Source organism: Chelon labrosus (assembly GCF_963514085.1).
Source record: "Chelon labrosus genome assembly, chromosome: 20".
NCBI lineage: Eukaryota > Metazoa > Chordata > Actinopteri > Mugiliformes > Mugilidae > Chelon > Chelon labrosus.
The window spans coordinates 6,812,427-6,837,414 of record NC_140353.1 but is presented as its reverse complement, the minus strand read 5'-3'; the positions used below and the strand labels follow the sequence as shown (position 1 = coordinate 6,837,414).

General features: G+C 46.2%; 1 protein-coding gene across 1 annotated transcript; it reads left to right on the top strand.

Moving 5' to 3' along the window:
* Window positions 1–1,934: 1,934 nt before the first annotated feature.
* LOC311505735 (phospholipid phosphatase-related protein type 3-like) lies at window positions 1,935–13,562 on the top strand (the record flags this gene model as incomplete). The annotated part of the gene is made up of 8 exons (XM_084569463.1): window positions 1,935–2,120; window positions 2,417–2,602; window positions 5,034–5,163; window positions 5,816–6,011; window positions 8,210–8,267; window positions 10,311–10,484; window positions 11,330–12,163; window positions 12,582–13,562. The coding sequence occupies exons 1-8, from the start codon at window positions 2,040–2,042 to the stop codon at window positions 13,560–13,562; spliced, it is 2,640 nt and encodes an 879-aa protein (XP_084425589.1). The 5' UTR covers window positions 1,935–2,039.
* Window positions 13,563–24,988: the final 11,426 nt, after the last annotated feature.

The following is a 24,988-nucleotide window of genomic DNA, read 5'->3' as shown; positions in this document are numbered from 1 at the left end:
CACCCATCTGTACATTACAGCTTGATTACTAGCCTGTCTCTAACACCCCCAACCCCCACCTCTGTGTTGGTGGTCACTGACTCTCGTATTTTCCTCGCCGCCTGACAGACTGTTTCTCTCCACCGCAGGCTATACAACCCATCTCAGCTCACTCAAACACACACACACGCACGCACCGAGATTGTACACAAACAGCTTCGACTGTACACACTTGCAAACACTTGCATGATGTTTGCAAGCGCAAGCAGCTCCTTCTGCACACACACACACACGAAGTGTCCCAGAGGACAAATGCTGGTGGAATAGATAAACGAATCCCTTTCTTCAGTCAAGAGGCTCATTCTCTATGTGTGTCTGTGTTTGTGTGTGATGTGAACTGGGGTGAGGTTTAAGTGCTGACTGGAGTAGGTCACTGAGACCAAGCGGCCGGGAGAGTGAGACCCAGGACCCGGCGTCTTCCTAAGCAGCTTTCAGCCGCGCTGTATCCCATCCATCCGTCCCAGTGGCTCCCCTGTCTCTGATCCTCAACCCCCTTCCCCTTCCCCTTCCCCTTCCTCCCCCACCTCCAGACGCACAAATACATTCGCGTACACGCATGAGCTAAACTATTTTGCTTTTTTATCATTTTTTTTTCTTTGATCTGTGCTTATCCTCTCCTTTTTCCTCCCTCCGATACGTTTCTGTCGGTCATGGAAATTACACCGCGGAAGTCTTTGATTCTGCGCGCCTCACATCGCCTCAGGGTCGGACCCTCTTATCTAGGAGAGACACAGAGAGAGAGAGAGAGAGAGAGGAAGAGAGAAAGAAAGGAGGATGGAGATAAAAAAGGGGGGGTGAGAAGAGGGAGAGGTAAGGAAAGAGGAATAGACAGATGGTGAGGAGGAATGATGTTGAAAGGTAAAAAAAAAAAAAAAACTAACAGGAATTGCTGAGAAAGTGTCAGAGCCTGAGAGAGGGGGGAAAGGAAAGCAGGTAGAGGACAACAGAGTTAAAGATGCTGGGACAGCTTTCTGAAAATATACATTTCTGTAATAGTGATGGAGAACGTTATATCTGTATTAGCATAAATAGATTTGTCCTTTAATGCTCCAGAAAAGAGGACAAAATTAATTTCTTACCATTACAGAGGGCCAAAATGATCTGCTAAAACCCATCCAAAATCATTTCAGTTGGGTCTGCAGGTATTGGTGTGACAATCCCGAAGCTTCTGAGAAAATCAGATCCTCCCATTGGTAGAAATGACAGAGAATGAGCGAGCGAAAGGGTCCTGTGAGAGGAAAGAGGTCAAGAGGAAAGCACTGGTGACATGAAGTGAGATTGGTGGTAAGCGGGAGGCACGGACGGAAGGTGATTGAGAAGAGGTGATAAGCGAAATGGGGCAGGGAGAGGCAGAGAGGGTGAGTTTGAGAGGAGGATAGAATTGGGTGGAGGACTGAGATGCGCAGATAGCACGGGCACTTACAGGGGGAAAATAGGGGCCTGTAGAGAGAGAGCTCTGAATATTTAACTCTGTTTAGCTTTCCGTTCGGCTCTTTTGGCTCCAGCTTCCTTCTGGGGCCTTCTGATTGCCTACAGGTAACTGGTGGCAGGCGATATCTATGTATGAATTTGTTGTAACCACTTTGAATGTTAAAAAAAAAAATCTTCCTTTTGAATTGGATGTTTCTTCCGTTTGCTGAATACTATAACCTTGTTATAGTGCCTTGAACGTGCCTCTGAGTGGGTGTTTCAAAGGCTAAGCAACACTATAACAAAGCCATTAAATCAGTGTTTTGATCAATTCATCGCTCTCCAAACTAATGCGTTCCAATTTTTGCCGTGTAAAAGCTGACGCAGCAGCCTTAACCGGTCTTTGAGAACTTTATGAGCCACTGTTTCATTCATCAAACATGTCCAGGCCTGGCAGAATTTCAAAGACGTTTTATTTTTTTTGGAGGCTTTCAGAAATATTGATGGTGGAAATCCATGAAAGTGTTCAGTGACCTTTTTCTCCCCCGCAATCTGTTATCCCAACAGGCTGTGACTGGTCCCACCCCAAGATGACTTCCCCCAAAAACAAAGGCAAGAAGAAACCACCCAAAGACAGCATGACGCTCCTGCCGTGCTTTTATTTCGTAGAGGTACGTGAAGGTTGGATCGGTCGTGCCGATGAATCACCTTTTGGTCAACGTTGCTTGCACCATTTGCTGAATCACAGCCGCTACTGAGTCACTGTACAGTCATGCCAGTAGTGAGTTCTTCATGTTGATGAATCTAACCCTCTATTGTTGAAGATGTTGTGTAACAGTTCATCTTTGTATTAGTATGTTGTAAAGATGAAACGTTGAACGAAGCACTCTTTCCCAAGCAGATTTTAAATTCTACTCTCCCTTTGCTTTGTCCTTGGCCTGGTATGTGTGTCTGTGTGTGCATCCAGCTCCCCATCGTCCTGTCCTCCTTGGTGTCCCTGTACTTCCTGGAGCTGACAGATGTGCTGTCCCCGGCGATGGTTGGCTTCCGTTGCCATGACCGTGACCTCTCCATGCCCTACGTGGAGACGGGCGATGAGCTCATACCTCTGCTGATGCTGCTGAGTTTGGCCTTCGCTGGGCCTGCGGCTTCCGTAAGTCCGTCGCACGCACACGTTAGGATTGTTGGCGGGGATGGAGCGCGCATCACCGCATCCTTGTTCCCCGGTTTTAGCTTGTTCGTCTTTCTGTGAGCGGCACAAATCAGCTTCCTGCCTACACACCCACAGCAGTTCAAAGCCTGCAATACTGGATATGCATATTTTTAAAAAACACCAGTTCTAGCTTTCTTCTAAGTATCACTATGATGACTAAAAAAATGTCATCTTTAGAGAACGCTTATTTTGCCTTATGAGACATCTGACTGAAAACTTAGGGAAACTGAAACCACCTTTTTGTTTATCTACTTTCAATTTCCATAGTAAATTTAACTTAAATGATTCTACTTTTAATAGTCTACACTTTAGCTGACATCACGATTATTCAACTGAACAAATTTGGTAGTTTGGAGATGCAATACTTTTCCTGTTGACACATCCAGCACATGCGGAGTGAGTTAGCATTAATTTGGGACCTTGTTTCAAGACATTTATAGCCTCGTTCATATATAAAAAAATTCGCTCATTTCTTTTTAGCTAAAGAGGTTGTACCCACAGGAAGAGACGAGGAATGATGTGGCGAAAAGAGACCATGGAATTAATGAAATTCAAAAACAATTCAGCAAAAAAAAATGTTGGCAGCGCAAAGTGGATGGGTATCAAGTTGACACGAGTAGATGCGACTGGGGGTGATGGAAGCATCTGAGTCGGATGTTTGACATATAACGCAAGCACAGGGTTCCCCCAAATTTTTGACTATTGATCGCTAGTGGACTCATAAGGCTCTGGTTGCCTAGGTAAACCCTCATGTATATTTCCCAGCCCAAAAGAAGAGCTAGCGGAGATGTACCGCAATATTTTTATCATACAGCACGCTGTGAAATACTATTAAATGCTATTGAAGGTGCTCATTTATATAGGCCAAACATATCTGTAAAGCACAGTATTGATAAACGCATGTGTTTATGTTAAGTTCTGTTGTGTTCTATTACACATTGTTCCTGTGGTTGTACAGCGTGTTTTTTGTCCTTGATGTCAGTGAATGCACCACACGAGAGACGGAAGTTATTGTAGAGCTGAGTATTTGAGCTTAGAAGTGTTAGACTGATGGTGTTTATGGTGTTTCCGTACACTACGGCCGTCAGGAGCATTCTTTGTGTGAGACGCTACAGTATGTGTTCAGGTCAAGAATATGGATTTCATTTTGTAGAGGTACGTGAAGGTTGGATCGGTCGTGCTGATGAATCACCTTTTGGTCAACGTTGCTTGCACCATTTGCTGAATCACCGCCGCTACTGAGTCACTGTACAGTCATGCCAGTAGTGAGTTCTTCATGTTGATGAATCTAATCCTCTATTGTTGACGGCATTTGAAGATACAGTATGTATTCAGGTCAAGAATATGGATTTCATTGTTGCAAAGTATTATTTTCTACTGTGTTTTCATGTGTGCCGTCGTCGATTAGTCGACGTTGACTCGGCTTTTTTTTTCATATTCTGGGTTCACCCGAGGTTCCAAGACCACCACCAGCATTGCAAAGTGGATGGTCGACATTTGAGGAACTCGAGGTTTGCATCTTTTGTCAGTCAGCCGCTTCCATTGGGTGTCAATTCCAAGATGAGATGAGTTCAACTTGGTTCCCGCCTACTTTCCACCATCAATTGATTTTTCTCCTATCATCGCCATAGCTCAGTGAATTTCATTCCATGCTCCATGCCACATCAATACAAAGTAAGCATAGCATGAGGCCTCAGTTAAGCTTTGTGTTGACTTGAAAACAAACAACACCAGAAACCAATTAATATCGGAGCACCAAAACAACAAACTAAATGGAGCTGAAAGGCTTGTGGAGAGCTAATTCCCTGAGGGCTTGTATTTGATCCGTTCCTGAACGCAATCTCCTCATGTCTGTCATTAGTAAAGAATCCGGTCACAGAGGTTCAGCCAGCCTAATGAAGTTTCCTGGGTTTGTGAGCGCTCCACACATACATCCCACAGAAACACTTCTGTATGGACAAGCACGTAGGCTCATTTGCAAATGTACGGCTTCTCCTACTACTCACGAAGAAGGAAATTCAATCTCCTCTCAGACGCGCAGGATCAATGGACACATTGATAAATATACACCTGACATTCCCATACACATCATCAAACATGCCAAGGGCCCTGCAATCAATACACACAGACACACGCACACACACTGCTAATCCATCAGCTGCATGGAAACGAGCAGGCTTGTGCAACGCTCATCTATCACTCCGATTGGAAGTGATCACTATTCAATAGCACCTTGCCTCCGTCCCCTTTCTGTAGATCACAATCACAGACATTTATATCGGACATTAATAACACTTTCACACGTTTTTCTCTTTTTGTTTTAGATGTTTACTTCCGTGTCTACGCTCTTTTTCTCTCCCTCTGTCTGCAGATAATGATGGGGGAGGGCCTCATGTACTGTATGCAGTCCAAACTGAAGACTTGCCCCAAGACGGAGGGCAGTATAAATGCTGGAGGCTGCAGCTTCAACTCCTTCCTACGCAGGACCGTGCGTTTCGTCGGTGCGTCCAGATACCGGTCCTTTTGAGGTTTTTTGGGTGGGATTTTGAGGTTGCATCGTTATGCACAGCGCATTACGGTCGCGTGTGTAAGGGTTCGGAACAAATGGCTGTTTGCTTTTAATTTGAAAGGTTTTTCAGTTTTATGTGCTCCTTTTTCTGTGTTATGAAATGTGTAGTGTATTCGGTTTGTCAGGCAAACCACAAAGTTAACGGTGTCATATGTCAGTAGTTAGGAGCAAATGGCTGTCTGCTGTTTTTTAAGGTGGAAATCAATTTTTAGAGCAGACAAATTATACCTCTCGCCGGCTGTGCCCCCAACTTTATTGCACTTTTTAGTGCAGACAAATAAGCTAATTACATGCATGAAATGAAGGGTGACTTGAAATGAAACGGGGACGATATAATACACTACAGGACATATCTGGAGGCGCACTTTGAGCTTTGAAGTGCAAAGAGTAGTCAATTTAACTTCAGAACAAACCGAAGGCTTGCGGGGTCACTTCAGGTTTGAGCCAAGACTGTTTTTTTTTTTGTTTTTTTTCCCCGTACAGGTTCATAAATGAACGGCTTCATGTGAGGAAACCACTGGGGGCTTTTTAGTTCATTCACCGAGGCCTCCTCACCATCTCTGCCTCTTACCTCTCTCCCTCAGGTGTCCATGTGTTTGGTCTCCTGGCAACAGCCCTGGTGACAGATGTCATCCAGTTAGCCACCGGTTACCACACCCCTTTCTTCCTCACCGTCTGCCAGCCCAATTACACGGTGCCGGGAGTATCATGTGACAACAATGCCTACGTTACACAGGACATCTGCATGGGGAAAGACCTGTATGCCATTATGTCAGCTAGGTAAGACGCACATTTATGGTTAAAAATGTCTAAAAACATCCGGAATATCTCCGTCTGCAAGACTTTTGCATCCCTGTATGAAAACCTACTATACATACAGATGATGTGGAGTCAGTGATCATTTTATTCAAGGTCAATGATCATTTTATTTGCACAGAATATTACCTTTTTTCTTATAAGCTCTTTTACCTACTTCATTGATGCCTCTAATAAGAATAATCTAATGTTTGCTAGTTGGTATATAGTGCATATGCCTGCAGTCGAGATGTGCCTCCGAATAGGCCAATAAACATGTATTATGATGATAAAAGGCTTTACAGAATTTGCACGGTGTACTGACTGCTCTTACAAACGACTATCTTGCAGGAGTATAGCAGACGAGGAGTCATCAAAACTAATTTGCATCTGAAGAGGATTATACAAGATTAAAATAGATGAGGAGAAAAACTGCCATTGTCACGGCCGGTGTTTCAAAATAATGCTTATTTTGCTTATTAATTATCTGCGTCTTGGTAAAGTTAAGCGTTTCTTTGTACAAGACTTCTCGTGCAAGTTCTCGTTCCGCTCAGCTGCGCTACAGTACCTCCCTTGCAGGTGCTACGGCTAAGTTTAGCTTTTGAAGATGCTTGTTAGCGGCGCTGTTTATAACAAGAAGACCTGGGTCAGACAGACAAGCTGTATGCGATATGAGAGGCACAGTAAGAGCATACACACAGGAAAGATTACAGCTCAACAGAGCTGATATGGGGATAATCCTGGTAGTATAAATGCACATGCGTGTAGGGTACTCAGGGGGGTTAGGGACTTATATTGGCATAATCCCTTTCCTAAATCCTAACCCCAGGAAGGAATAGGAATAGTTAGACTGTTTGGATAATATATTTTCTTTAAATTGATGTTCTCAATAATTAACCTAAAATACCCCTAAGCATTAAATGCTAAAGGCCTCAAACAGACCTTAAGGATAAACCAAGGTATGCTCAGTAAAGTGTAGTTTATACCTGTACGGGAGGTAGACAGCGTAACCTACGTACGTAGCCTGCGCCATAACGAGCCATTTATACTTGTGCGTTCGTCAGTCTGGCTCGCTCTGTAAAAACGCCACCTAAATGCTAGTCAACACTGTGTGTTTTTTGCCAGTTGGGTTAATCTTCGTTTCTACTTCCTGCCTTACTTTCAACAATGGCGACTGAAACTTTCGCCGTCGTTGACGTAGAGGCTACGGCGACAACACAGACCCTTCTCCATAGTTGACTTGCACCTCCCCAGAAATGTGACTATGCGACGCGGCGACGCAGAGCGCAAGAGCTGTGATTGGTCCGCTTGGTACTAGCATGTTTCCGCTTTAGTATTTCCATCTGCTTCTCCATCTCCACAGTTTTTGAGTTGATTGTTTTGGATCAATAAAGAGATACAGAGATACAGACATTTGCATGACTTGTGTTCGGAGAAAATTTCAGTGAAATTCAGTTGCCATTGCTGAAAGTGAAGCAGGAAGTAGAAACAAAAATGATCCAGAGTGGCAAAAAAGACACTGCCCCGACTAGCATTTGGGTGGCGTTGTTACAGAGCGAGGAAGACTGATGAGCTATGTAATTTTTTTGAGATATGGCTCGCACCGCCGTTGGCTACGTACGTAGGTTACGTACGTAGGTTACGTACGTAGGTTACGTACGTAGGTTACGGCGTCTATGTCCCGCAGAGTTATAAACCCCGCTTATGGCGTTAGGGTCTTCATAAATGCCGTAACTACGGAAGTACAAACTGATCTTTCCAAAGACAGGAACACTTACCTAACCCGTACATGTCAACATAAGTTTGCCCTGAAAAAGTGGGACTAGGTAAACACAGCAGCGCAAGGCAAGGATAAGCACACAGACCAAAATGTAAACTCTAAATTAGCAGCGTTGACCTCGGTTCATTCACTCTCCCCTGATGTTCCCGCTGGTTCCCGCCGGCGTTCCGTGTCTGTTCATTAATGCTCACATCCAAGGACGCTCGCTCAGTTTGACAAACACCCGGCCGGGCAGGGGCACAAGTTTTTAATGTCAAACTCAATCCTGGCACCCCGCACAACATGAGCGGCCATGACAGTTTTACTCGGGTTTATTCAAGAGGCACTAAACGCACACCGAGTACACAGACTTTCTCTTTTTTTTTTTTCTTTTACGCCTAACTCTCCCTCTTTCTCCCCTCAGGAAGACATTTCCGTCCCAGCACGCGACGCTCTCTGGCTTCGCCGCGGTATACATCTCTGTAAGCGCTTCCTTTGACTTCCTGTGTTGGTGTAATGTGTTTGCTTGTTTGTCTGTCTATGTATGTCGCTCCAGAGGGAAGCATCATTACTCCTGTACATTTGCAGTACGTAGTATGATGGTGTTTACGGCATGTATCTATCTGTTCAGTTATCTGCATTCATTTTAACTATCCAGAACTACTTCTTCAATAAAAAACATTGCCTCCAGCATCATAAAACTAGTTCCTGTGTATCAGAGGACTTCTTGCTTGAAGGAAATACTGTCATACATACATTAATTGTGTGGCGCTGTTTACTCACAGAGAGATTTATGGATTGCAAACCATCCTCGGGCTGTAATAAAATAACAGCAACGGCCTTTCGAGGTCTGACTCTGGTGTGCATTGTTACATCCTGTATTAGCTTTTTTGCTGTTCTGCAGTCCACCTCCGACTGCAACGGCATGTGAACTGTACGGGCATCGTAGCCCTGTCATTTTTCCGATGCGGTAACACCCTCCCACGCGCACAGACACCCTTCCACCGATGGCTATTTATTGCGAGCTACCGGCCGCATCGCTGATGCCTCGCCGAGCCCTGGGTGCGCTCATTAGAGCTCACTGGACAGATTTCTGATGGGCAAAGGCAAGAGGAGGAGGAGGAGGAGGAGGAGGAAAGCAGCTGTTTGAGTTTGAGTTACAGCATGATGTCTACTGCGTGTACCGATGTAGGGTAATGGATTTTATTACTGCTCAGCACAATTAAAACAAAGTCAAACACATAAGTCTGAAGGTTCACAGTCCGCCAGGTCATGGCATATCCGAAAACGGTTTTCTACAAGTCCATTCGCCCTTCTTTCAGTAATTTTTGGATGGAACGCCTGAGGAACATAAGGAAGATGGCCTCACAGTGCAGACGCTGCAGTGGATATAGCTGAAATGTCTCCATTCTGACAGATTTTCCTCCATGCTTCGCGGAAAGCAGCATTTTTATTCCCAATACTAAACGAATAAGCCTGTTTGCAGAGTGTGCTTTTCTGTCACTCATCTGTCTTTTACTTTACGTAATCAAAATATGGTGTGCATGCGACGAGTCTGAGGTTGTCTGAGGAGTCTGAGTCATTGCACAGGCAATGTAAATCTGTTATCTGCCTTTCCTTGCCTTTTCCTGCTCACTCATCAAGTTATTGGCAAAGAATTTCCCATCTCACGAACCGGCTATGTGGAATGCAAATTTTTCAATGAGCACGCAAAAGTCCAGCATCCAGGTGGCATCGCCTCCGGAATCTCATTTCGAGGGAATTGTCACAAGCAAGCGAAACATATAGATTGGGTGGTCGATACCGTTCCGTAAGTTTTATATAAAGGACATTACAGCACATTGTGTCTTTGCCCGGCTCGTTGACTACCTGGTGTTTTGTTTTGTGACTGAGCGGTTGCCAGGTATCCGGTGGAGAGTGAAGGAAGTCACTGGACCGGGCCGAGTAATAGTGTAGCCAGTTTGAAACCCCACATTTTTGCATCTCAGATTTTCTGCAGATAAAACAGCATCCAATCTGTTGGGCTTAAGGGGTGCTGATAGGCAAATCAATTATATTTGAGAGCGGATCGGGCCAGCTGTTTCGCCACACTGACTTTCTTCTGACTTTCAACTCTCACATTGTACCCTCAGCAGAAGCAAAAACCTCTGGCATAACGTGTGTAGGTCTCCTTTGTGCCTCCAACACAGTTCTGACTCATCAGAGAATGGACATGGGCCTTCTGAATGTTGTTAGTGGAGGCCTTTGGTTCCTATGGGTTGAGGGGAGGGGCCTCTGTGGATCATCCCATAGATATTTGATCAGTTTGGGATCTAATGAGTTTTTTTTAGTTGTTCTTTAACCGTTTTTGTGTGTGTCCCTGTTTCAGGCTGCATCCTGCTGGGGATGGCCGTAACATCCACAACATTGTCTTGTCCCAAGATGGTCAACGTTATTCGCTTCATCTGTCAGCGGTGTTATTGTTGTGGCTGATCGGTGTATGTCTAAACATTCTGCCTAATATCCGTGTGCGTTTCTCCCCCTAGATGTACTTCAATGCCAGCATCAACAGCGCGACCAAGCTGCTGAAGCCGTTGCTGGTCTTTGCCTTCTGCATGGCGGCGGGCCTCGCCGGCCTGACGCAGATCACCCAACACCGCAGTCACCCGATAGACGTCTACGTGGGATACCTCATAGGGGCCGGCATTGGAGTCTACCTGGTTAGTGCATGAGGACGTGTATCGCCCAAAGTGCCGGTGTACTCTGATTAAACACACACTGGATTAATTGAAGATAATTACACCTTTTACGGGAGTGTAATTTGCTAAAAGGCGTTTGAACAAGTGAAACGGTCTTGAAACTGATTGCTGTTTTAGGTTTGTGGATTGGGTGCCAGCATATGTTTGTGTGCATTTAGGGATTTGTTGATCCCCCAGGGAGTAGTTAACAGTCAGCATGCAGCACGGTGGGAATGACGGAAGACAACACAAATTGATTTTTTTACTTTTTTATTTTTGAAATAAAGTGGGTTTAGTTGTTTTGCAGTGACTATATCATCCCGTTGTATTCTTCTAACACCATCTTATTTTCATCACCTCTCCTCTCTGTGTGGCTTCCATACTCTCCTCTCTCTTTTTTTTTTATTTGGCGGCCTATATATAGCCTTTTCTATTATGGAGGGAAGGGAGAGAGAGAAAGAATAATCCGATAAGAATTCTCTGGAACAATTTCACACTTCGTTTTGAGAAAACTTGTCGTTGCCATTTTCCACGGTTCTTTCCTCCCCTCCCTTTCCATCTCCCTCTCGTCTTTTTCTCCATAAGAGGGGGAGCACTTCCTTCCGTCATTATGGAGGACGGAGACAGTGATTCATGCTGACCTCAGATGAAACAAGAGGAAGGAGATATGCCTATTCATGCACACGCTCGATACTAATAAGAAGATCGAAATAGTTCCCTCGCAGAGATTAAAGAGAATACGTTTTCATGCTCTTGTCTTTTTGTTTAGATTTTGACTGCTATTATCTCCTCATCTGTTTTTCCTCTATTCTCCTCTCCTCTGTTAGGCTGTGTACGCAGTTGGCAACTTCAAAGCGTCAGAGGAAGATGCTCCCGCTTTGCAGAGACTGACCACATCGCAGCAGAAGGACGGCCTGAGAGTGTTAAGCCAGAGGAGCCATGACTCCCTGTACAGGAAGACTCCCAGGGTGTCTGAGAGCAGGGAGGAGCTCGGGGCGGGGCTGGGGTCCGGAGCCCGCAGTAAGGTGAGGAGGGAGAAGGCGTCCCTGGCCTCCCTCAAACGAGCGAGCGCTGACGTGGAGCTCCTGGCAACCCGCGGTCCCATGGGCAAGGAAACCATGGTAACCTTCAGTAACACCTTGCCCCGGGTTGCAAACGGCAACAGTCCCATCTCTCCCTCGGAGGAGCCCGTCCCCACGCAGCGCCACATGACCTTCCACGTGCCCTTTGACCCCCAGAGGTCTCGGCAGCTGGTGTCGGAGTGGAAGCAGCGCTCGCTGGAGCTGCGCAGCCAGAGCTCACGAGACGAGGAGGAGGACGGCAGGGATGGAGGAGGAGGAGGAGGCGGCGAAGGAGCCGCGGGAGAAGCAGGCGACCAAGGGATGCCGTCGTCCCTTTACCCCACGGTGCAAGCCAACAACAGCAGCGCCACGCCGACCGGAGCCAGGATGGTGGTAGCGCCCCCGCTCGTTCACATCCCGGAGGAGGCCTCTCGGCCGCCGCCCGTCTCCCCTAAGAGCGCCAAGACCCGTGCGAAGTGGCTGTCACTCACGGAGGGGGGAGGGGTGAAGGAGCCTGGCGCGGGGCCCATTGCGGTGTCGACTCCCCGCGTGCCCAACACGCAGCCCAGCCAGCCGCCCAGCCAGCAGAGAGTCACGCAGGTAAGCTAGAAATTAGAAAATGAATGCCTGCAGATGATCAGAAGTACATCGTCTTGAGCAGTAATTTGTCATGCTTTACTTTCAAGTGGCATGCAGCCAGACGAGAGAGGAGATTTAACAGCTGCCAGACTCTGTGTACACTACTACACACCTATGATTTATTCTGTTGGTATAATCAAAATAGAATAACACTGCTGGAACCACTTTCACTGATTAGTTTCCAATATAAAGTACTCTCATAAGGGTTCAGACTCTAATTATAGTTGGACCAACATCTTAAAAAGTCACTTACTGTATGTTATGCCTTTTAGTATTTACTTTAATAAAACTCCCTGAACCCTGGATTCATATTGCCAATAACAATTTGCTGATGTTCGTAATTGAATGGGTCACGTAGAGCCTCTCCTCTGTCCACCAGGTCATAGCCATGTCCAAGCAGCAGGGTCACGGAGCGGTCAGCTCGTCCACCAAGACCTCGGAGGGTGGCTCCTCCTCTGGCGGTGGCTCCAACTGCTCTGAGTCGCCGTACTACCGCATCCCGTCGGATCGCGACAGCTGCACGGGGAGCAACCCGGGGAGCATCGCCGGCAGCGGCAGCATCGTCACGATCGACGCTCACGCCCCCCACCACCCGGTGGTGCGCGTGTCGGCCAGCAACGGCAAGCCGTGGGAGTGGAGGAACACCATCAGCGGTAACATGATGAGCGCCGACCCGGCGGGGGACAAGCACCGCGCGTCGCTGCAGCGGCAGGACAACGTCAGCCACTACAGGGATTACCGGACACTCCCGGTGAAAACGGACTCTCTTTGCTCCTCGTCCGCCAGCGGCAGTGCTGAAGGAGGACCGGAGCTCCCCCCTCCGCCTCTCCCTACCTCCTCCTCCCCTCTTCCTCCTCCACCTCAGCTGCTGTCTTCCCCTCTTCCTCCTCCACCTCCTCATTCTTCTTCGTCCCCCTTGCCTCCCCCTCCGCACTCGAGCTCCTCTCCAATGCCTTTTCCTCCCCTCCACCATGCCCCCTCTCATATGCCCCCACCTCCTCACCCATCCTCTCAGATGTCTCCGCTTCCGTCATCCTCGCAAATGCCCCCACCTCCTCACCCGTGTTCCTCTCAAATGCCCCCACCTCCTCACCCGTCTTCCTCGCAAATGCCCCTACCTCCGCATCCGTCCTCCTCCCCCTTACCTCCTCCGCCCCACCACTGCGCCATGCCGCCACTTCCTCACCCGTCCTGCTCCAGCATGCTTCCCCCGCCTCCCCATCCTGACTTACTGATAGACGGCCACAACCAGGCGCTGTCCCGCTCCTCCACCCTGCCTCGCCGGCCCTCCGGGTCCGCCCGCAGCCACGCCGAGCAGGAGCACTACTACAAGACGATGCAAAATGAGCGGATGTTATAGTGAAAGGCGGAAGGCGACAGACATTTTAGTAACATCAGAGATTGTACTTGAGAATACTCAGCTGAAAGAGACGGGGAAACAAAGCAGGTTGTGAGAGGCAGATGGAGATTTGTGACTTCTGAATTATGACATAAAAGTTGAGAGACACTGAATCCAGCGGGGACTCCGAGAAGGTCTGGCAGCTTCCAAACTCAGCGGGGATCTGTTTTATTTCCCCTGCTCACACACACTGTCCGCTGCAGCAGCTCGGCGGCCCTGACTGGAAAAAGAACAGACAATGGAAGAATAGCGACTCAAATAGAGTGAAAAATAAGATTTAAAAAAACCTAGTTCACCTCCGGTTTCAGCTCGCACATGCTCTGTGTGTTTCACATTCAGAGAAAGAACTGAAGAGGCTGCAGCTGAAAGAGAGATATCACAATGAACGGTCTGGGATTTGCTAAATCAAGCTTCCCCTTGAGAGCGGGGATAAGACTGAGAAAACAAAACAACTACAGGCAATACTAGCTCTTCTTACACTGGTGCAGCTGTTTGAGGTTGCCAGCGATTACGCGCGGAGAATTCGCTCTCGCGACCAGCTGAAAAGAAAAAAAAAACTCTTCCATTGAAGAGCCAAACAGCCACGAGTACAGGATGCAGCGAAGTCGGGCCGCAGGTTCAAGAGTATTAGCCACAACTCACAAAAGCATGAGCGTTTGTACCCACTCTGAATAAACAAACCGAATGGGGAATTTTTGCGTTTGACGCCTAGCAAGTGTGTCAGTATCCACCGGAGAGATGGGTAGCGTGAAGGAAGGGTGGATATAAGGAGGATCGTGCACAGTTGGGCACCCTTATACAGACGTCACCGAACGGATTACTGTTTTGAACATGAGAGGCGGTGGAACGGAAAGAGAATTGTTCTAAAATGGGGAGGGTGGCTGGGCAGAGCAGAGCAGAGAAGAGCGAGCCAGGCAGACGGTCTCTGTTTGGTATGTGCGAAACCGTGCAACCCGAACGGAGAATGAAGCTACGCTAAGGAGATTAGCGTTTGTTTATCAAACCATGCTAGCACGCTCTACGCATTTGGCCCCTCGGAAAATCACAATAGTGACAGGAATTTTAATGGAAAGCTGCCCGGACACTTGTTCAGCTCACCACCAATCTATTGCGTAAAGCAGGTGCTGGTTGGATGAGACTAAAAAAAAGATAAAATAAAATCTTTCGTTAGAGTGCAGCCATGTTTTGTTGATTAAGCTACTGTATCGGGTTTATCAAGGAAGACCCAGATCTGTTTATTCACAACTTAGTAATACTTACAGCTCCAGGCTCAATGCATTGATTTCCAATACCCATTAATCCTTGAGATTAGGTCTTGAGAGATTGCCGGTCTGTTACTGGTCGACCCTTTATTAACTATGCCTTATTTAGAAAGTGTTTCTAAGATTTTTTTATTGCTCTTTTTTTTTACATAAAATGAATTCCCAGTTTAGTAAACGGTCAAATAAAACTACTAAAGGACACCAGAATTAAAAAAAATGTAAAGGTCCACCGTAGTCACGCAAGTTTCAGATGGGCTACACCTATGAATGTTCCTATTCAAACCCATACGCCATAGAAGTCTTTTAGAACTGAAGAAGCTACTTAGTTCAGTGGTAAATTGTTTTCAAGAAAGTCCAGTTGCCCTTCTTCTAGATTGTTTTTTTTTTTTTTAAAACAAGGTCCACTTGCTCACTTTTTCTGGCGCTTTTAACCATGAACGGATTATAAAGATTGGACGCACGGTTGTGAGGCTACAGCCGTTCCTTGCTAGATTCTTGGCATGTGCATGTCTTGAGCACCTACTTGTCTTTTAAATCAGCATTCCTCTGATAAGGTGTAACTTCAAGCCTTGATATAAATGCAACAACCACACTGTACAACTTGATTGCTGCAAAGTTGGGCATTTTAACATGGAGCATAGTCTGTATAAAAAATGGACAATGCGTCTCTTCTTCCTCACGTGTACCTTAGTGTTTTGGTTCGGCCCAAGTCCCATCTACTAAGACAGAGGAGTTTATGACCTATACTGCAGCCAGCCACCAGGGGGAGCTCCACATGCGCTGGCTTCAATTTGGAGTAGCTGTCATGGCGTCCATTTTTTATACAGTCTATTTGCTTAATAGGCTCAGAATGGCTATTTCAGGAGCAGTGGTTTTTGGCTCTTAGCATTTGCTTTTCTTTTTTTATTGATAAGGGTTGCCACTTGTTTGTAACCCACACCACACGATCATCAAAAATTTTTGTTTTGTCAGTTGCCATAGACAAACTATGGGCATACATCTGCTAATGAGCACCTCATAATGTAGCAGAAAGCTACCCTGGTTTCAACTGATACAGAAAAAAATGGGTAGTCCTACAACTAATTGGGCCCATTTTGTTGACGACGTGGATCACTACATTGATGTTACTCCTCTAAAGCCCGCCTAAGCGATTTGATTGACTCGGCAGATCTTTTGCCATAGCATAACCAGTTCCCAGTGGACGGGGAAAGGCTAGTGGAAAGGCTCCAGTACAAGTGAATAAGTGGACCAAGACTGAAGATCATTATGTCAAAGGATGTTTCGAGGATAAACCAAAAGTTTTATTGAAAAAAAATAGTCAAGGGTAATGATTTGATACAATAAGTCATTGGTCAAGTAAGGATGCCAAACATTTATGGATTTTATTACTTTTTTCTGTTTCATTGAATGTTTGGTTTGTAATTACAAAACAAGAAATTTGAATATTTTGCTCTGGGCTCAGGTAAATTGTGGTTTGTCACTATCAAAACGTGTCATGCGAAACTATCAAGTGGCCTGGTTACACGCTTTCAATCGTAGGTAAGGAGGATGTGAATAACCTGTTGGTGTTCCTCCTGCACACCGCTGCCTCTTTTGTGTATTTAAACTATGTTGTATAAAGCTGTTTTCTGGTACCTTTCATTTTTCATTCAACTGCAAGTGCTTCACTCCACTCCACGATTTGATCGCGCTTTAACCGTCACACAGGCTCGAGCGCGCAGATGACGACGATTCCCGCCCATTCACCGCGACATCTTAACGGTCCATGAACTGATATTGTAAAGTTGTGCTAGGAAGAGGCTGTGTTTAAATGGAACAAGTTGTATTTCGTAGTGGCGCTCCTCAGATGAGAGGAAGCTGGTAGATAAAGTTGCTCGTCGGTTTGTGCTGCATGTGTGTACGAGCGTGTTTTTTTTTTTTAAAGAACTTCTGTGCTTCAAAGTCTGAGCCGACACCTTTTGACAGGACAGGTGATTATCGTACTACTTTTTGCCCCGTTTTGACTGTAAAAAAAAATTTACTTGACATTACCTAATATTATTAACGCTGTTATTATTCCACAGTCCTCTTTTATGGACTAATGTTTTCTATCTGTGGTGATGTGTAACATTAATAACCTTATTGAATAAAAAAAACAAAACAAACATAAGACTTCTTAACTGAGGTTTCATCTTGTGGTAATTGAAAGCGGAGCAGCGGGCGGATGGAGCTCAAAATAGAGAGAGAGGGGGGTCAATGCCGCTGCACCTTTTACCGCTAGCCTAATGAAAAGGATCTCCTCCATTGATTCCTCGGTTATGAGAACTTCCGCGCTCATTCATACGCTGACACACTGACATACTGAAATGCACAGATCCAGACGGATGGAGCGCAGGCGCATTTGCCGTGCAACATATTGCTCGCTTCCCGTGGGCTGGGATCGGGTTTCCATAATGAATTCTGCTGAAATCTTGGTCAATCCCAGATGACCTGCAGGGAAGCAGACATCTCTGGCTGCGGTTTGAGTGTGTGTGCGGAAAGAATTCTGCAAACGTGTACTTTTTGACAAAATATGTTCTTGAGTATGAGTAAAAGCAGCGCGTGATCCAGATGTCGTGAGGCTGTGCGTCCTTTTGGATGTCAGTTTGCGCATTTCTTCTTTTTGATTGCATGCAGAATGAGTGTTTGCCTCGGCATGTGTGCATATTTTTGTGTCCAGCTCTGTGGAGCGCTGAGCTGTGTGATGAGGCTGTAGAGGTAGTGGGGTGGGTGGGGGGCAGATGGTGTACCGAGGCCTGAGGACAGTCAGCCTGTCCATGACTCACACTCAGCAAGCCAGCATCTCTCTCTCTCCCTCTGTCTTCTCCCCTCTCTCTCTCTCTCTCTCGCTCTCGTTGGTGGCCCAGAAAGCACAACACAACAAGTGTGTGTCTCTCTGTGTGTGTGTGTGTGTGTGTGTGTGTGTGTGTGTGTGTGTGTGTGTGTGTGTGTGTGTGACTGCGGGAGGCAACAGAAAATGCGGACTGAGCTGTCTGTACCCGTGTGTCTATTTTTGTGACCGCGCGCCCGTATCTGTGTGAATGTGCGAGAGCGGCTGTCCAGGGGAAGCTGCTGACGTCCTTTTCAGGACCGATTTACCGCCGCAGAACTGCACAAAAGCCCTTTGTCCGCAGCTCCACTTTTATCTCACTTTGTCGCTATCATTCTACCTACACTGCCGTCTCACTCGGCTCGTTCTCAACCTTTACACAGCGGATACGGGGCTTATATTCTGAATTTTCTCTCAGCTCTCAGTTTCTTGAATGAGGGATTAGGATCCTAGGATTAGGATTCTAAAGGGTTGCGCTCAGTCCAATCAGTTGTAGGGGTTATCTTTCTTAAAACGTTAATTTCTTTTTAGCCTGGAAGGGTTGTTGCACTAAAACAAAAACCCTCTGGTTATGATTGGTGGAGAAAGTGGGCCCTGATCACGGTTCACTGCTGGAAGAGTTAGAGAACCCCTGTTTAACATCTCTCTTGTTGGGCTTCACCAATTACGAAGTATTCCCATGGCGTGACGGTTGTTAAAAATGTTCAGCCCGGGATCCACGGCGAATTAAATTCTCAGTCTCACAAGGGCCCATTAAACCACGTCAGAAATCCTGTCATTTGTCGACCCACCAGACACGGACCTTGCAGCGGGCTCCTCTGGACGCCAGTCGATAACCAGCCTTAATGTGCCAGTCAGCCGTCTACCGCCAGAGCTGGAGGCTAAGACTGACATTTCTACGATGTTGTACTCACTGAGCTTTATTTCCAACCTAGGAGTTCTACCTAGGAGTCTGGAACAAGACGGTGCCTTTTGCAATTTGCCAGACATGGTAAATGATAGAAACATAACACCCACAACCAGAATTTACTGATTTATTTCCCTCAGCTGAATATATACTGTGTTAAATATATTTGCTACCCGTCTTGCCATTTCACCCACAGGCTATGGAAGGTAATAAATGTCTTACCCAGCTGGAAGCCTGACATTTCATAGGGTTGTCTTGGCACCACAAGGCAACGGCTGCTTTATAGAAGAGTTTTAACCAAGCTGCTTCTGTAGATGTTCCATTTTTGTTTTTCCCTTTTTCAAACTGATGGTCTAACGTCATCATGCTGGGAGCTTTGCGAGGGAGCTTTGAGCGCGGCGTTGACAGTGTGCTCACAATGACCATGCAGTGCATAAAAGCAGTTGATGGGAATGCCATTGTTCTAGCAGCAGTTTGGTTGAAAGCCAAAATAGCTACTTGACAATTAAAAGGGAGCTGAGTGTCTGTCAAATGTCATAGCGATCCATCCAATAATTAGTAAGACATCTCTCTCTATATCAGTGGCGGCTCCTGGTAAATTTCTCAAGGAGGGAAACTGTTGCAGCGAGGACTAAGGGGACCTGTTCAATGTGTAGATTATTAGCAGGCTAACCAGAAATTCCAACATTGCGTTGAGTAGTTGTCTTTAGTTGTCCAACTTGGGCAGCAATACTACCAGGAATCACTAGATGTTTGCCATTTATTGCTTCAGCTAGATGCAAAGACAACAACCTTAGTATTAATTAAAAATCATGGGATTAAGTGCATCCCGTATCATTTTAGGTGCAGAAAATCCAGTCTGAAGAGCTGAAGCACTGGGGTTAATGATGTGGAATGAATTCAAACAGTTTCAATTTAGCTATTGCACTTACAACACTATAAGTGGGATTACCATTAAAATGCATGCCAAGTGCATTCAGACACTGCATTTTGCAGGAATGTCATGATCGCTAGCTAACTGAGCCCCAGCGGTAAAAAACACAAGACGAAAGCCTGTTACTGTGAGCCATCTGGGAAACCGTTTAAATTGCAGAACAACACCTTTCATTCTTTTGGAGGGTCGCGTTGGGGCTGGAGCCTATCCCAGCTGTCACGGGAGCGAGAGGCGGGGTACACCCTGGACAGGTCGCCAGTCTATCGCAGGGCTAACGCAGAGAGACAGACAACCATTCATGCTAACACCTACGGCCAATGTAGAATCACCAATTAACCTAATGAGCATGTCTTTGAACGGTGGGAGGAAGCCGGAGTACCCGGAGAGAACCCACACAGACGCGGGGAGAACATGCACTCTCCACACAGGAAGGCTCTGCCTTAATACGCGAGGCCATGACAATTTGGTGCCCCTCTCTTGAGCTGCATTGTCAGGTTATCCGAATACTCATTAAACTCGTCCACGGCGGAGTTAAAAGCAAAACTGTAGCTAAAAATTCCTCGAAAGTTGACTTTGCCGAGTTGCGACGCTTTCATGTGACAGCGTAAAGAAAACCTCCGCTGAGCGGGAAATATATGCAAGCCTTTCATTCCACCTCTCTCTATCACTTCTCCAATTAGACTGGATGCGTCTACGCGGCTGTCTCCTCATGCATCCCTGCAACGGAGGAGACACAAACGATGTGCGCGCCATTAGCATTTACCCCACATGTATACTTTGCACGGGCACATGCAGGAACACTTTGCCACAAACAAACCCAGCGACACACACTAGGAACTTGTGTCTTCACACAAACACACAGAAATTATACAAATACACTTTTGCCGTCCGCATGTAGAGACAGAAGCGGGAGGAGGAGGGTGGGGACAGGGCTGTGTATTTGAGCATGAGCAGGCTGATGTAGTTGTGACCTTACATGCATGAGTAAGACTTTACAGTACATGGCTCCAATACCCTAAAGGCCTGGGAATGGGTAGTAACACACTGACACAGTTACCAGACCGGACTAATTGGGTCTGGGACTTCTGCGTGTGCACATGTGTGCGGGGAGATCTTCGTATTTGTCTTAATGTTTGTGAGGGATCCATTCATGCATTTACCGCAAGCCCACACTACTGCACGTCTGCTCTCTGCCCTCTCACCTCTGCGCCTTCCTCAAATGTTAGAAATCAAATAAGACAGTGAGGTCGTGTGTGTATATATATCACTATATCTGCTTGCATCCCTTCCCCCATCTATGATGACTGCATACATCACATGCCCCGCTGTCTCACCTCTACTCCTGCATGTCTTCTCAAATTCATAAATACCTCTCCTGCCAGGAAAATCTGTCAGATGTGTCAGACTTTTCTACGGCAGCTCCTGGCAGAGGATCACGCACTCCTACAACTGTCTGACCCAGTTTCCGTGCACACATCCCCACAGTTAAGATGCTGGGGGACATAATGCATAATACACAAAAAAAACACACACACCAACATTTAGCCAATTCGGCAACACAGTCACCACGGCACGATATAAAAGGCCTCACCAAACGCACGCACGCACATCCAGCAGATGTACTCGAGCTCACATTAAGTGTTTCGCTAACTGCAAATAATTCAGTGTGAAATTTAAAAAAAAAAAAAAAAGAAAGGCAGCTCCTTCATTAATCCACTCTAAATCAGTCGGTCTGGGAGCATCAGTTTAATGAGTAAGTAAGAGCGCTGTGCCGCCGCACTCGCTGTGATCCATCCTATTTCATATCAGCCACAAGCAGGAGAGCGGAGGCGGAACCCGGTTTAAATTCGTCTGACTGTTTTTAAGTATTTTCTAACGCGGTAGACATCCTCCATTTATTTGTAATGGCCGGGGGGGCCAACGTTAAAAATCTGAATTATGCTATTCACCGAGTATAGAAATCGATTAGAAACAAAGCTGGGGGAGGAAAGAAAACAAGTGGAGGCAGGGGACAAAGAGGGATCGGGAAAGGAGGGAAGAAAGCAAGGATGGAGACATGTGACGTAGTTGTGAACAAATGACCAAATGTGGGAATGCCAAGAGGGAGGCAAGTAGAATTAAAAAAGAATAAATAAAGGGAAGAAGAGAGTGTGATTAAAAAAAAGAGGCATTAAAGGAAGAAGTAGGAGCAAATGAAGAAAGGAACAGATTAATTTGAAACAGAAGGAACAAAATTAAGAATATGAGACGCTGAAAAGAACTGCAATTAGACAAAAATATTTAAAAAATATATAAAAAAGATATAAAAAATAAAATAGAAGAAGAAGAAAACAGGGGAATACGAAGGAAGGGATAATGATCTGGTCCACAGATGCAGAAAAGAGAAATGGCTAAATGGTTGAGGGAGAAATAAAAGGATCCAAGTGACTTTGTGGTGGAAAATAAAAGAGCTGCCACTCCGCTGTGACTCCCGGTCGAGCCCATGAATGGATCACTGGCTTCACCGCGACACTCGCTGACCTGCATAACAGCCGGCGATTAACACGTTGTCACATCTGATGCCAGCTTGATCCGGGCTCCGAGGGGGAGGGAGGAGGGTAGGGGTGGTGTGCATAATAAGAGTCACAATAATAATTCGGACGGATATAGAAGGAAGGGAGGAGAATAGGAATGCGGCTGCAGTGTGCCGAGACAAACATGAGAGTGTGGAAGTGTGGAAGCGTGGGGGCGTGTGCGGTGATGGGACAGTGACAGCAGGTGTCATGATGTCGACTTATAACGGGGCTGACACATCCACTCACGAGCACATGTTTCCAATACGTGCTACTCATTATTCTTCTGGCAGCAAAATAAAGGAGAGCCAAATTACACCGATCAGGCATAACATTATGACCACTGACAGGAGAAGTAAATAACCATCTTGTGACGATTCAGTGTTCGGCTGGGAAACTTTTGGACCTGGCATTCGTTCATGGGGATGTTACTTAGACATGTAGCACCCACCTAGACCAGACCAGGCCCCCCCAACTCATAGCAATGACACTCCTTGATGGCAGCAGCCATCCTTATACACAAAAACACTTTAGGAACATCTCTACAAACATAAAAAACAGCACAAGGTGTTGACCTGGCCTCCAAATTCACTAGATCCAAAACTGATCAAGTATCAGTGGGATGATCCACAGAGGCCCCTCCCCTCAACCCATAGGACCCAAAGCCCCCCCACTAACAACATCCTGTTGCCAGACACCACAGGACACCCTCAGAAGGCCCATGTCCATTCTCCGATTAGTCACAGCTGTTATGGAGGCACAAGAGAGACCTAGACAATATTAGGAAGGTGGTCACAATGTTATGCCCGATTAGTTTATAGGGATGGCACTGGTTTCCACTGAGAAGGAGGAAAGATAAAGCGGCTGGAGAGGAACAGCTTGGGATGTACTTCGCCGAAACGGCTCATTACAAACGAGAGCACCAAAAAAAATAAAAAGCAGAAAAATTCTCCAGCCCCCACACATACGCCCACACGCACTGGCAACACAGCACTGGAGAATACGAAACAGTCTACAGTAGCCCACAGAGGCACGACTGGCATTTTAAAGCATACAGTGACGGATGGAGATGGAGGCTTGTTAAAAAAAGAAAAAAAGAAGAAGAAATATTTGGCATTTCTCTGGCCCGGTGCGCTGAGGGTATTCCAGGATGGGGGAAACTCTTTATACTCCAATCTGCCTTTCAGCCTCTCTCTCTCACACACTCTTATCCATTCACTTTCCCATTCCCCTGCTGTGGCTTCTCAGCTGCCTCCTCCAAATTCCACTCATATATTATTTTCATATTGGGTAATTTTTATGCCGCCGATGTTTATTCATGACCGAGGTTCTGAGAGGGAGATAAGAAGCCAAGTGCCGAGCTGGCCTCGAGGGCCGCAAGGGCTCCGAGTCACTCTCAATCACACAAACTCGTGCGGAAGTTCTGCACGCGAGTTTATGTGTCGATGCACAACTGTTTGTGGGTTCCTATCACGTACAAACTGTGACTTATTCCGTCCTTGAGGCTCCCTCATCGTTATCAAATGCACACAGCGCCCTCACTGTTGTTGTTTCTGTTTGAACAGGAGAAAATCTCTTTCTCTTTTTTCTTTTTACAGATGTCTGTCGTTAAATGCGACCCTCGCCTGTCAGCAGCGTTTATCGTGATGTCGTGACACGCGCCACAAGAGAGGCTGTGTTCCATTTCCAAATACCCTCTTAGTTGTGTATGTATGTATGTTGCCTGCTTCTGTGTGCAAGCGTGTAAAATGGCTTGAGGGAGATAAAGATGGGGGGCGTGATTAAGTGCATTAAGTGAGCAAGAGAAAGCGAAAATGAGGCGTTTTTTTTTTTCTCCCTCACACTTTCTTATTTCTATACCTTTATCTAAGCAACCGATCTGATCCCTTTTGTGATCCCAATTTGATCTGGGTATAATTACACATGCACCATGTTTTTTTTGACAAACATTCCCTCTTATCTACTTTCCTGCACAGCGACGAAGGTTAAAATCTGCCAATATGCACCCACTTTAGGAGCTCGGGATGCACGGTATTAAAGGGGAACTACTGTTTTTTACAACCTGGACCTTATTTCTAGCATAAAATACGATTGTTTACTCACCCATATAACTTTGGTGTATTTAGATTTGCATATATCCATATAGTGGGAGTGACTGGGGCACCGAAACGCAGCCTCTAAATAACGCATTATCTGCCGTGAAACTCGTTCATTTGACCAACATTTTGTTATCGTACGCTAGTGCTATTCCCCCGTGGAGTCCATCTCTGAGCACCCCGCGACGGTTGGCTTGTTTACCTGTAATTTGCTACCGCTATGGTTCGTCCACAACCTCAGAATCAGAAAAATATTCAGCCATGTTGCAAAAAACGAGCAGTAGCAAATTACAGGTAAACAAGCCGACCGTTGCGGGTGCGCGCGGCGTTCAGAGATGACATCATGCAGGTCAGAAGTCATCATCCGGGGTCTGTAGGTCAATCTACAGACCCCGGATGATGATAACAGGTAACTCCGGACTCAAAGGGGAATAGCACTAACGTACGATAACAAAACATTGGTGAAATGAACGAGTTTCGGCAGATAATGCGTTATTTAGAGGCTGCGTTTCGGTGCCCCATTCACTCCCACTATATGGATATACGCAGATCTAAATATCTCCTGACTGACTACAAATGACACAAAAGTTTTATGGGTGAGTAAACAATCATATTTTATGCCAGAAATAAGGCCCAAGTTGTAAAAAACAGTAGTTCCCCTTTAAATTCTGATAACCTAGTATGCATTGATTTGGGTCAGAAACCATTGCCCCAAAAATGTCTTTTTAACGTGCATGTCATCAGATCTTTTCTTCTGGGGTGTGTTGTTTGAACTGTGTGCAGGAAGC